Source organism: Peromyscus leucopus, chromosome 20, assembly GCF_004664715.2.
Source record: "Peromyscus leucopus breed LL Stock chromosome 20, UCI_PerLeu_2.1, whole genome shotgun sequence".
Classification (NCBI taxonomy): Eukaryota; Metazoa; Chordata; class Mammalia; order Rodentia; family Cricetidae; genus Peromyscus; species Peromyscus leucopus.
Genome location: NC_051080.1, coordinates 37,789,513 through 37,802,772, shown reverse-complemented (window position 1 = coordinate 37,802,772; position 13,260 = coordinate 37,789,513). Strand labels below are relative to the sequence as shown.

Genomic DNA, 13,260 nt, shown 5'->3' with positions numbered 1-13,260 from the left:
AAATTAGCTGGGATTGTTTTTCTCTTTCTACAATGTGGGTCCTAGGGACTGAATCAGGTCTTTATATGCTGAGCTATGAGAACATGATGGAGTTGCCCCTGTTATTGGCTACTGCTGTATGTACTAAGTCCATATCAGCTCTTAAAGTTACCTACTTGCCACTCCTGCTGACACAGAAGGACCTTCTTATATCCTGAGAAAATGCAACAGACCTTAAGCATGCTGTGTTTCTTCAATCTATTCTAACACTTGTGGCTGGAGTGGTTTTTCTAAAACACCCCTTCAGTTCTATCATTGCTCTCTGAGAGCTTTCAACAATTCCTTAATGCACAGAAAAGTAAAACCCCTGGTTGGCCTTATGACGATGTTCTAAGGCCGACCAGTCTTCCCAGTTGCATCCTTTACAACTTTCCACAAAGATGCCTACAGCCCATGAACATACCCTCTGACCCTGGCACCACTCTAGGCTGGGACCTACTGGTTTTTCCTCCCAAACTCACACAGTGAAATGTATTCATCTTTACGGACATACTTCAAGTGCCACTCCATGTATGCAGCCACTTCCGAGCTTGTCACCTGAAAAATCATCTTTCCCCAGCAAGAGCCATTTTCCTCAGTGTGGTAACCCTGTTTACATCCTTCCTTTCCTATGGTCTTTTCATGAGAGCCTATCTTGCTAACGTGTGAACTCCACACAGTGGCCTGTGCATTCTGCTCTATAAGCCTCTGCTGAATGATGACTGTCCCTGAGCTAGTTGTCGAGATACAGGACTATGGATCAGACAGGCTCAGACTCCCAAGTATATTAATCTGATAAAATCAGCACTGCTCAGCACATATTTCAGTAGAAGTACTCTATCTAGCAGGGTGGGGGAAAACGACATTTTTAATAATTGTTTTCTCAACTAATTTCTACATTAACCAAGCAATTTTCAATTACTATGAATTAAAAAGAAGATTACATAAAATATATTAGCTGGGTGGTAGTGCTTTATGCCTTTGATCCCAGCACTTGGGAGGCAGAGGCAGGTGGATCTCTGAGTTTGAGGCCAGCCTGGGCTACAAAGTGAATTCCAGGACAGCCAGAGCTACAGAGAAACCCTGTCACAAATATACATATACATCTATACACATTAAAATGAGGAAGCACAGGCTCCTAACACCTTCATACTGTGCTGGTCTTGCCTATGCTTAATGATATTCAAAGTCTAGGTTTTTCTTTTCTTCAAAATTTGTTTTTTTTTTTTTTTTTAAACAGTTCCTAGTTCTCTCTCTTTTTTAAAAAAAAGATCTATTTATTTATTATGTATACAGTGTTCTGTCTGCACATATCCCTGAAGGCCAGAAGAGGGCACCAGATCTCATTACAGATGGTTGTGAGCCACCATGTGGTTGCTGGGAATTGAACTCAGGACCTTTGGAAGAGCAAGCAGTGCTCTTAACCTCTGAGCCACCTCTCCAGCCCCCCAAATTTGTTTTTAAAAGTACCTTTGTTTACTTATTTGTATGTGTGCTATGATGTACATATGGAGGTCAGAGGACAACTGTGGGGAGTTTGTTCTTTCTTTCCACTATGTGGGTGGGACCTGAAGATGGAACTCAGGCCATCGAGCTTGGTGGCAACCACCTTTAGCTGCTGAGCTCTCTCCCTCTAGCTCAAGCTCTAAATTTTAATATAACCTAAAAAGGCACATTAATTTTTTTTAAAGGCACTGGAAACTCTTTGCTATTACTGATGTAATACTTATTTAAAAACTCTTGGTGGCACATGCTCTCATAAAGCTGAGGCAGGAGGATCATGAGTCTGACACCAACCTGAGCTATATCAGAGATCCTGTTTCAAAAGACAGACTTCTAATGTAACTCTTCAGGGAAAGATCTCTCATGTCTATATTATAGTGTCTTAAAGTTCAAAATCCAGGGTTCTAAAACTAAACACTGATTTAAAAGAAAAAAAAATAAAAATAAAACCCTAGTTAAAAACCACAGAATGATATTATCTGGTCATTCTGGAAGATTTAGAAAAAGCCCCATGTAAGTCTCACTTCCTGAACACAGCTGAGGGACTACAGAACCTAGGAGGTCAAGCATGGCATTGTTCTCCTTTCATGGCAAACACCACACAACCCGGCGTCAGAGAGCTGCCGGTGCACTTTTCAGGCTGGGACCCTCCCCATCGTCTGAACAATCCTAACTCTCTACATTAACAATGGTTCCTGTGGAATTGCCATCAGGAGATCAACAGAGGAGACGCTCTCTCCCTCTGGAGCTGGCACTAAGGTCTTACCTGGCGCAGTCGCACTCTCGCCCTGCAGCAGCGTTCCTGTCACTTGTGCGTTGTTGTTGGGGTTTGCTCCAGGCGCTGTGCAGGGAGGAGGCCCTGCCCCACCCCCGAGGAGCATGCAGGACGGTGGAGGGGGCTGCCCACGTTTTAGTAACACTTTGTGGTCCTGCTGGCAACGGAATCGCGGTGGCACCTCCCGAGGCATGTAGCGGGCGGCGCTTGGCGGTTGTCCGTTCGGCACTGCCACCCTTTTGGCATTGTTGCCACCATTGACTGGTGGCGATGGAGAGCTGCCAATGGGGCTGGCGGCCGCGGGTTGGCTTAAACTTGGTTTCGTCACTTCGGGCACTGAAAGACAGGAGTTGGGAAAGTCTTTGAAATTAAACATATTTTTCTAAAGTCTGTTTTTAAGAAAACACACATGAGACCATTCTAATAAGTCAAATCTTTCGCTCTGTTCTCCAGGGACAGCCCTTTCAAATTCCTGCTAGGACGTTCACTTTCCTTGGGTAGGAGTAGTGGCAGCAGGTGACAGGAACAAAGAATCAAGAACAGAACATTCTATCACTTAAGTGGGGAATGAAGCAACCAACACTCACTTCACCAAATCCTGGGAGGTAGAAATAGTTGTGCCAGTCCTCAGTAGCTAAGGGACCTTCCCTTCCTTCAATTTCTTAAGGAAAAAAACACATTATTTAATTTACTTATTCTCTATGTACACATGCTATGGTAAGCATGTGGAACCCAAAGGAAAACTTGAGGGAGATGGGTTTTTCTTTCTATCATGTGGGTCCCGGAGCTGGCTTGGCAGCAACTCCCTGAGCTACCTTATGGACAATCACCCCACTGAAGACCTCTGTGAACTTTTCTGACGTCCTTGGAGCACACTTTACCCATGTTCCTGCAACATAGTGAATTACATTTGAAGTTGCTACTTAGAGACTGCTCTCTCACTGGCCGTAAGTCTCTCAAGAACAGAATTCATCATTCATTTTCCTCCCAGTGAGACAGGCACCTACAGATGACTACACACCTAGAGAGTCACAAAATTCCACTTGGCTTTGGTTCCTACAGCCACTTGGATTATCGGTGACTGTTTATGTAACAGAAACATTAGAAATCTTTTAGCTTTTATTTAATTTTAGCTTTTTCATTGATACAGACTGTCAAACAGCATAGAAATGTGCACAGCAACCATGAAATTACTACCCCCTGCTGGACCTGCTGCCCCTACCTCAACCTTGCCTACAGAGGTTCCAAGCTTTGCACCTCCTCTCTTTATCCTAGCAAAAGACCATAACTCTGTATTTCTTCTTCTTTTTTAAAATATACATAAATATATATATACACACACACATATATATATACACATATAAAATATATATATAAACTCAGTACTTATTCTTGAACAATAGTTTTAAATACTTTCCTGAAAAAAACATCATCCTCTTCTCCCAAGAAAATCTGCCCAGCACACAGAATCTGGCAGAGCTACAGAAATAACCTGAGGCCCAAATCCCTGCCAACCAGCTCTGGTAGCAGGACTGCTTTGACTGCTGAAATGATGCTGGGCCAGCATGTTGCCATTTAGCTGGCTCCTTTATGAGGAGAGAGAAACATCATCAGAAAACAGGGGCCCAGACTAGCCACTACTGGACATTACTGAATACTGTGAATGACAGGAGAAAAGAATAGTTGGCTGAAGTAAGTTCCAGGCAACTCATATGTCTATTCTTAGCCAATCACAAGATAGTACTGACCTCCCAGTTAAAAGGTGGTGGCTGTAATGTGATGAGCAGAATAAAAATTTAAACCAGTCATTGTCTAATATTAACAGTGCTCTCTGCAGAACCTACAGCAAATGATGGACAAATAACTGTTAAATGAAATATTTGTTTCTGGAATATTCCACATGCCATATTAAGCTTCATTTCTCTTATGAGAATAAAGCTAGGTGGATTCTTCCCAGCTGGTTTGTGAGGCTGCTCTTCCAGAAATGCGTTAGGATCTCTATTCTAGTTAACTAGGTTGCCCACATATCTTAACTTGTTAAGTAAGACAATGACAGAGCAGCCTCAGGTGAGAAGGGTCTGACTAACATTACAGCATGCACAGCTGCTTGAACCCAAAACCCTGGTGGGTGTTGTACATTGTACAAAAATCCTTGTAAAACTCCCTTGTGGCATTTCCCCCCAATCATATGAAAGACAGGACAGATGTGATAATGAGAACACAGCTCCATCACTTTTCCTCTGACATGGTGCTGTCTCTGGAGCCCAGCTGCTGAAAATTTCAGGACTTAGAAAAGCTAACTATGCTGAAGGGCATGGCCAGATTTTTCCTCCTTTTTTCAAGACAGAGTTTCTCTGTGTAACAGTCCTGGCTGTCCTGGAACTCGCTTTATAGACCAGGCTGGCCTCGAACTCACAGAGATCAGCCTGCTTCTGCTTCCTGAGTGCTGAAATTAAAGGTGTGTGTCACCACAGCTTGGCTGATTTTTTCCTTTATTATACTTCTTTATGAACTTTAAACAAACAAGGGACAGCAAGATGGTTTAGCGGGTAGGGGTGCTTGCAACCAAGCCTAAAATGCCTGGAACCCAAATGCTGGAATGAGAGAGATGACCCCTGCAACCTGTCCTCTGACCCCACATACACACATAGTAAATAAATCAAGTGTGAAACATTTTAAAGGCAAGCAAAACCTTTGACATCTACTGGAGGAACTCTTAGACAGGAGCAGACACATTTGTACACATTCTCCAATTCAAAGCTAAGACATCAAAACTAGTGTACCTCTGGAGTGTCAGGTGTCAGACAGAGAGTACCAAGTCTGAGTGGTTGCCTGTCAGGTTTTTCTTCTCAATGTCAATGATTTGTAGGCTGAAGCATAAACAGTTCTAAAATTAGCTATTCTTGCTATTGAACCATGTTTATTTGGTGCTGGAGTTCAAATGCCTCAAGGCCTCAGTTTCTTTGCCAGAGAAAGGCTTTAGGGGCTGAGGTGGCTACCTAGCTCTACTCTGGTTCAATTCACCAAAACAACAACCAAACCAAAGTCTATGCTTCAAATAAACAGTCTCTATCTCATAGGAAATAAAACACCGTAGAATAGTGTGTCCTGTTTTCTAATTTCTACTCATGTACTTTAACAACTACATACTCTATTGACTGAATCATCCCCTTCCTACTCGCTTAACTTACACGATTCTCTTATTTTGCAGTTTCAGCTTCTAATTGTCCTCATTTCTAAAAGCATCAGCAAGGTGCCATGTTTGAACCTGGCAAGCTTCTGAATTGTATGTTTGCAAAACAGATCCAACAAGTATACAGAGCCAATACAAGCTACCACTTCCTTCATCTTAATGGGACCAAACACACACACACACACAAACCTCATCTAGAAATGTTTGTAAAAGGGCGAGGGATGTAGTTCTGTGGTGAGCAAGAGACTCTAGATTCAATCTCCAGCAAAACAAAAGCAAAATTAAAACTAAACAAACAAGAACAGTTAAAGCCATAGAGAATATACTATTTTAGGTTAACAATTTAAAATCTCAAAGACTGACCCATGCACAGGTGACTAACCCGCCCCGTGGGATTCTCAGTGACCTCCATCACTATCTCTATGTCTTCACTTTCCACTCACACACACTGGCTTCTGCACCCAACATCTTCCTCCAGTCACCAGTCTCTTCACTGCCAGTCTAGAGGGCACTGGGCACTTGTCGTCATGCCTGCAGCTCCTGACTACTGGTGCTTTTGAATTTACTCTGGGTAGCTCTTCAATTCTTCCTCATTTTCCTGTGGGATCCTCCATACTGTGGAGCAAGGGTTAAAGAGTAGATATTTAGCCTTAACTGGGCATGGGGTTTTCGCTTTAGCAACTCAAGTGTGTACTAGAAGAGAGGAGCAGCCATAGACTGTTGCTGTGCTTCAATAAGAAGACTTCATTCAGCCGGGCGGTGGTAGCTCACGCCTTTAATCCCAGCACTTGGGAGGCAGAGCCAGGCGAATCTCTGTGAGTTCGAGGCCAGCCTGGGCTACCAAGTGAGTTCCAGGAAAGGCGCAAAGCTACACAGAGAAACCCTGTCTCGAAAAACCAAAAAAAAAAAAAAAAAGAAGAAGAAGACTTCATTCAAGGACAGTGAGCCAGGAACTGTATATTCTCACAGAAACTCTTCTTTGAAACAACCGAAGACTATAAAGCACTCGTTTTACTTACAGGCAGTATAAAAATAAACAGCAGGTCAGATATGGCTTGTAGGACATAGTAGCAGCCCCTTTTAATTATAATTTAATTATAATTCCAAAATGACAGCTAGTTTGGCCATTAGCTATGTGTGCATGTATAGACACATACTCATTCACTTTGGAATTTTGAAACAGGGCTTTATTCTGCAGCTCTATTCAGACCAGCTTCCAGTTCATGACGATCTTCCTGCCCCAGGCTCTCAAGTCTGGGTGGGATAATAGGTACAAGTCACCACACCAAGCACTGAGTTTACATCTATAAGTTGTTTTTGTTTTTGTTTTTTTTTTTTTTTTAAATTACACATATTTATTAGTGTGTGTGTGTGTGTGTGTGTGTGTGTGTGTGTGTGTGAGCATACTCAGGTCACTGTGTGAGTGACCTGAGGACGATTGCAGTAGTCAATTGTCTCCGTCTACCCATAACGAACAGGTTGGTACTTCTCACACTGAGCTGTTGGAGAACAAACTCTTCCACAGAGGCTTTAATTATCACTGTGTAATTGTTTCCTAAACCACTATCTCCAACTTAGGTCTCTTTTATCCTCTCTGCTCCTCTCCAACTTGCTCCCCAGCCCTAAGCTCCATTATCTCCTAGCATAGTGATGTAGTCACCAAATTTGCACTCCAGCCTAGAGGTGTTTTAAGACCCCATCTGTCCTCATCCAATATACACACCATTCCCTAGGAACCCAAAGCTGAACTCTACTTCATTCCTCTTTATCACCACTGCTTCATACAGATACTGTCCATCCTTGTTCCCTCCCACATGAGCATTTGGCGCTCACTTATCTGAGTTCATGTTTTGTAACAGCTCATATTCACTGATCTTAGAAACAGCTAATCCCCCCCCTCTCCCTCCCTCCCGCCCTTCCTCCCTCCCTTCCTCCCCTATCTATGAATCTGTTTGTGGAGCATAATATTTATGTGTGGGAGATAATCCAAGTGTGTAATGATACAAAACATATGTAGAGGTCAGAGGACAATTTCTGAGAGTTTGCTTTTTTCTTCCATCATGGACCTAGGGATTGAACCCTGATCATCAGGCTTGAATGGCAAACACTTTTACCCAGTGATTCGTCTCACTGGCCCTCGTTCTATTTCTACCTATTAGAACACTAAGTGCCTCTACGGTGTGGGGGCCTTGCAGATAGGTTATCTGAGCAATCGCCGTACACTGACTATACTATGTTTCCTGGAGTAAACTCAGAAGCCAGTGTAGTAATGACCCACAACCCCAGTTATCACTATGGGAAACACTTCCTTCAGATGTGTGCCAATTTGAGACAGGGCAAAATTATGATTTAGAGCTTTGAACCAGGATTTAAAAACTGATCCACTGAGCTGGAAGCTTTCCCCCACTTTTTGGACTCACCCTTGGTACTTCTGGGGTCAAAATAAGCCTCACTGGGGGGGGGGGAAGCAGGTATTTACTGTAGACATGTTCAATTCTAGCCATCAGAGTCCTACCTGAGGGTCCTCAGAAAGAAATAGGAGCTAAACAACCCCACATACTTAAATCTGCCTGAAGTGATAATTCCCTTGGCCAATCTGATCCAAACTTTGCATGGTCCATGGAGGCTTTCTTCTACACTGATGTCTAGAGACCTGCAATTCCCACTTTGAATACTTTCTAGCAGCTAAAGGTCATGCTAGTTTTTAGAAACCAGTCATTTCATTCCATACTGATAGCTCTCATTAAGGCAATCATCACCCTATAGCACCCTTTAACAAGGCTAAATTGTTATGGCCAAATTCTGCCATTATGTCGTTTGTATAATTGGGCTTTTAACCCTAGCCTTACCCTTTTCCCTGTTAAATTTTACCTAGTTAAATCTGACCTAGTACCTGATTTGAGAAACTGTTTTGCTTCTGTCTAATATCCACCAAAGAGAATCTAAATTTTTGCCTAAGTGCTTTCTTTTTCTTCTTTTTAGCTGAGTAGGCACAGCTAGCCCATGTCCTCAGAGAAGGAATTGAAATCCCTGTCCTACTCTCCTCTCTGGGATTCTCACCACACTGTCTTTAATGGTGGGAGATAAAGGAAAAACATACAGCCAACCACTGGTTTCCTGAAATACAGAAAAGTCTTACTTCAGTCCTTGTACAACCCAAGCCTTGGCACCAACACAGTCTTTTCTTTTTTCTCTGCTGGAGAAAGAGTAGATTCAGAGTTAAGGGCAGATCACTTAAGATAGCCGTCATTGGGGAGAGGAACAGGAACCAGAAATTTCAGCTCAGGGAAAAGAATGAGGTGGAGAGTGCCCAACAAAGAAAAGACTTGATCATGAAACAGAACAAACCTAGCAAAGCTGGTGAGTCTGATACACCTCAAATAGCACTAGAAATATATGTATGTACGTATGTATATGCCTTTTTAAACTTCGGTCTTCTCCCTGGTTCTGACAATTAAATCCCTTGGATACCCAAGCCATGCTCTCACCTCCCTTCAGGATCGTCTGACCTAATTTTCTGACTGACAGAGTAGGAAGATTAAGTAGACAGGGAAGTACGTTTCGCCTACAGTTAGGTTTGAAAAAAGACCCAAGGAGAAGGGAGTGCATAGAAAGGAAAGCTCCATTTTTAAGACTTGACAGAAGAGAACAAGGTGTGTGTGAACAGACCTAGCACCGTTATTACCATTTGGAGAAAGAATGCCTAGTGGACTTTATTTTCTATAGAAAAGAAGCAGAAGCTGGCTTAAGTGGCCAGGCTTAGGAACCCAAGTTCTACCATATTCTTTATGTTCTAACAACATAGCCTGCCTTATGAAGAAAATACCAACTTTCTCACCTGATGCCCACTGTAAAGTCTTTTAATAGGCCAGCAGCACATGCCTGTAATCCCAGCACTCTGGAGGCAGAGGCAGGAGGATTACTGCAAGGTCAAGGCCAGCTTGGTCAACACCATGAGGTCCAGATTAGCTGTAGCTATATAGCGAGATTCTCACCTCTGATAAAGATTTAGTTTCCCCAAGTCCAGTCACAAAGTATACTTCTAAATAGACTTAGAAAAAAAAATGTATATTTGATGGATTTTTCTAGAAGAAAGCCTACTTGTGTGTTGGGAACTAGCTGAACTGGATAAGGGGGAAAACACCATCCTAACCAATTAAGAATTTATTATTCATAATTAAGTTTGCTAAGAAAGCTATCTTTAGATAGAACATCAATGAAGACTGAACACCTTTATGGGTCTTCCATCACTGAATGACATGCTTTGGCCTGTTGGTCACCAAACTGACCAAATCAAACCAAACTGAATCCAAACCACTTCATCATTAAAAGGACTCTTATTAAATCCAAGTCTCCATTACCCTTATCTGATTTTCTTTAAAATAATAATAAAAAAAAAAATCCAGGGCAATGGTTTTCATGTTCTGAGGCTTCATGGACACTTCAAAGTACATCTACAAGGGCTCCAGCCTAGATACACCTCGGTCTGGCCACAGCCTGGGTGTATCTATTGACAACCATGTAAACTATTCTAATGCACACCTATTCGAGACCCACATGCTTAAGTGCTCAAAAATAAGCATTATCTCTCCCACTCTTAAGGCCTGCCAATCCATAGTGACCATTATCAAACAGAACTATGTAATTTTAGAACCAGGAAAGCAGAAAGAACCACAGAAAAGGACAGTATTAGACTGAGAATGACCTAAGCCTTACTTGTTTCTGTTTGCGACGCATCAGTTTTTTCAAGCAGTGTTAACTTATTCCAAATTTAGTATCTTAAAAATCACAGCCTAGGCTGTAGTTCAGAAGGCTGTTGAACATTCTAGATGTGACATTCCCGTTTCAGACTTGATGCACTCCATGTATCAAGATGAGTACATCTGAAATTAGGAGCTGGTAGCTTGTTACTGTTCTACTCAAAGTTCTGAAAGAGTTCAGTTCAAAATCATGATTCACACACTTTTAAGGCCAAGTATTTACTCTTTTGCTTCCTAAAAATGTAAGGCCAACTAGAAACACAATTCTAAATGCTTTTCATTTGTCATTCCTGCTCTTCAGTGGCTGCAAACAACCCACCTTAATTACTGTGCGCCCACTCTCTGTTGAGTGGATTGCAGGCTGAGTCAGCAGCACTATGAAATCTAAACACAAAAAGAAGATAAAAATCTTACCTTTGGTTTTTTGTTCCGTGATCTGCAAAATAAATAAGAGATATAAGTAAATAAAACTCATCTTTTAAATTCAATACTGTATTATTGTAAGACCATTTTAATTCTATTAACTCAGGCAATTCAAGTTGTCAGGATACAGAGTACCCAGGCTTAGCTGAAATCCAAAATAGCTGTGAATCAATTTGGACATCTTTCTAGAAGTTATGTCCCTATGTCTAGCCATATTCACACAAATCAAACCAAAGATTAGGGGGAAATCTAAATTTAAAACAAACAAAACAAAACAAAAACCAATAAACAAGTTTTTAAAAAACATTCTACTTGCTAAATGATGTAGTCCCTGTATTAGGAACAGTTAGACATTTTGATTGCTCTAATTTCAGAAAATCAAATAGCTGTGGCCAGAAACCAAATATAACATTGACACAAAAAGATTCCTCCCTGAGTATGGTCTCAAAAAATTTGGAGCTCAAACTTAAAAAGCATGAAGGGTTCATCCTGAAACCAGGAATCATGGTTGCAAAGGAAGATTTGAAACCAAGCCTGTGTGATCTCAATTACCCATTTGCCTGGTGTGATACAGTCATCTCCTCTAGCAGTTTGGTAAGGGTTATGTTCAATTGATATCTTATGTCATCATCAAAGTTATAAAGCAGAACATAAGACTGAATTGTGCAAATTTTGAACAAAATTTTATGAGTACTTTATTAAAAGTACTTCAAGTACTAAGTAAGAGTCTATGAAAAATGATGGGTAGCTAAATATCGTAACGGGCTTGGGGGTGGTGGAGATCTTTAGAAGACAGTTGGAAACTGCTTCTGAGACTACTTCAGGGCAGTGTGTGCATGTGTGTGCGCGCGCGCGCAATGACACAGGGCCACTAATCATTTACTCTCAGTTATATAAAAGCAAAACCACAAAAGAAAAATATCCCAAAGCAAGTAAGCCAGTGCTGTGGGATGGTCTCTCTGTACGCTGTGAATGTGTGTTGCTACCATTGGTTAATAAAGAAGCTGTTATGGCCTATGGCAAGGTAGAATAGAGCCAGGTGGGAAATCTAAGCAGAGAGACAATGGTCAAAAAATGATTAAAGATATATAATAAAGACAAATTCAGATGGAAAAAACTCTAAATGGATTACAATATGTTTCAAAAATGTACGTAGATCTGGGAGAAAAAAGAAAAAGGTTATAGATAGTCATAAAAATAAAGTCTAAGCCGGGCGGTGGTGGCGCACGCCTTTAATCCCAGCACTTGGGAGGCAGAGCCAGGTGGATCTTTGTGAGTTCGAGGCCAGCCTGGGCTACCAAGTGAGTTCCAGGAAAGGCGCAAAGCTACACAGAGAAACCCTGTCTCGAAAAACCAAAAAAAAAATAAAGTCTAAAAATATATATTAAAAATAAGCCATATAAAGATGAATAATACACAAAGAATCTGCATTATGTATATTATTATGTTTTCTTTGAATTTTTTGACTGTTAATAAACTAACTGCAGAAAGACATATGATTGTGGGGGCTACTAAGTTAAACCAACATATATATTTTAAAGGTATCTTGACTTCAAAATTTGGGCCTAAGGACATGTTGCTTTGGAAAAGAGGTTTTGCTTTTGTTTCCACAGGAAGCAAGAGGCTGTGGATTTGTTTCAGGTTAAGATGGATCAGATTTGATCAAGTGAGACCTCCTGAACCTTGAGAGATGGTATCTGTCAACAAAAGTTATAGCTGCTCTTTCCAGGACTTGACCATTATCTCAAATTTTCTCAGGATCCCAGGTTACCAGCACCCCTAATCAGCAGGAAGTAGTATAGAAAACTATGCCCAAATTCCCAAAATATTGTTTATGAATGTTTGTTTTCATTTAAAGGAGGTTGGTTATAAATGGTTAATGGTCATAGTCAATCTCTTTTTCTAAAGAAAAAAGGGGGATATGACATAGAAATGATGAAAAAATGGTAGACTTAATAGTCTACTTTAATCCAAAAACAATTGTTGGTCTCAAAATACATTGATATGGACTTTGGTTTATTAAAACAGGTTTAGTGTCAATTTTGTTATACTATATGTTTATTTCTGCTCTTGTTTGGGTATTATGTTTATACAGCTTACTTGAGATTGTAGTGTATAATTAAAAGTACAGATTAATAGTCATCTTTGATAATCAAACTTATAGTCATGTTAGTTATGTTTTCTAGACATACAAAGATATACTTCAGATAGACAGGCGATCTTCAAACATTTCCAAGATCTACAGAACATGGCATTAAAAATGTTTTGAGAACTTAGACTTTTCTGCACAATGAGACACATATTCTTCTGGCAGCACCAATTACTTCAAATAGGATGATGGGCATCAAAGAAACTCATTATGGAGTCTGCTTTCAATATGGCAAAGGCTAGCCATTTGGGCAAGAAATTGCTCTTGCCTGGACTGCTTGACAATTATGGTGTAAACTGGACATGCAGAACCCATAGGAAAGTGACCACTGAACTTTGCCAAAACAAGGCAAGATGGTCCTTCAGGTTCCTGCTTCACAGAAAAAACTGCCAGACATTCTGCAGGACACAGAGGATAGTGACTGATGAACTTTGCCTAA

General features: G+C 41.0%; 1 protein-coding gene across 8 annotated transcripts in view; it reads right to left on the bottom strand.

Annotated features, from left to right (window-relative positions):
- The window catches only part of Tnrc6b (trinucleotide repeat containing adaptor 6B), a 233,601-nt gene that overhangs the window by 49,253 nt on the left and 171,088 nt on the right, over positions 1–13,260 (bottom strand). For 7 of the 8 annotated variants that reach the window (XM_037197686.1, XM_028871192.2, XM_028871189.2 and 4 more), the window contains 2 exons: positions 10,664–10,685; positions 2,288–2,632 (listed from right to left, as the gene is read on the bottom strand). In XM_037197686.1, the coding sequence (XP_037053581.1) occupies positions 2,288–2,632; positions 10,664–10,685 (367 nt within the window). Of the gene's footprint in view, positions 1–2,287; positions 2,633–5,932; positions 6,281–10,663; positions 10,686–13,260 lie in introns of those variants that run through there. The other variant, XM_037197685.1, reaches the window with a different exon arrangement.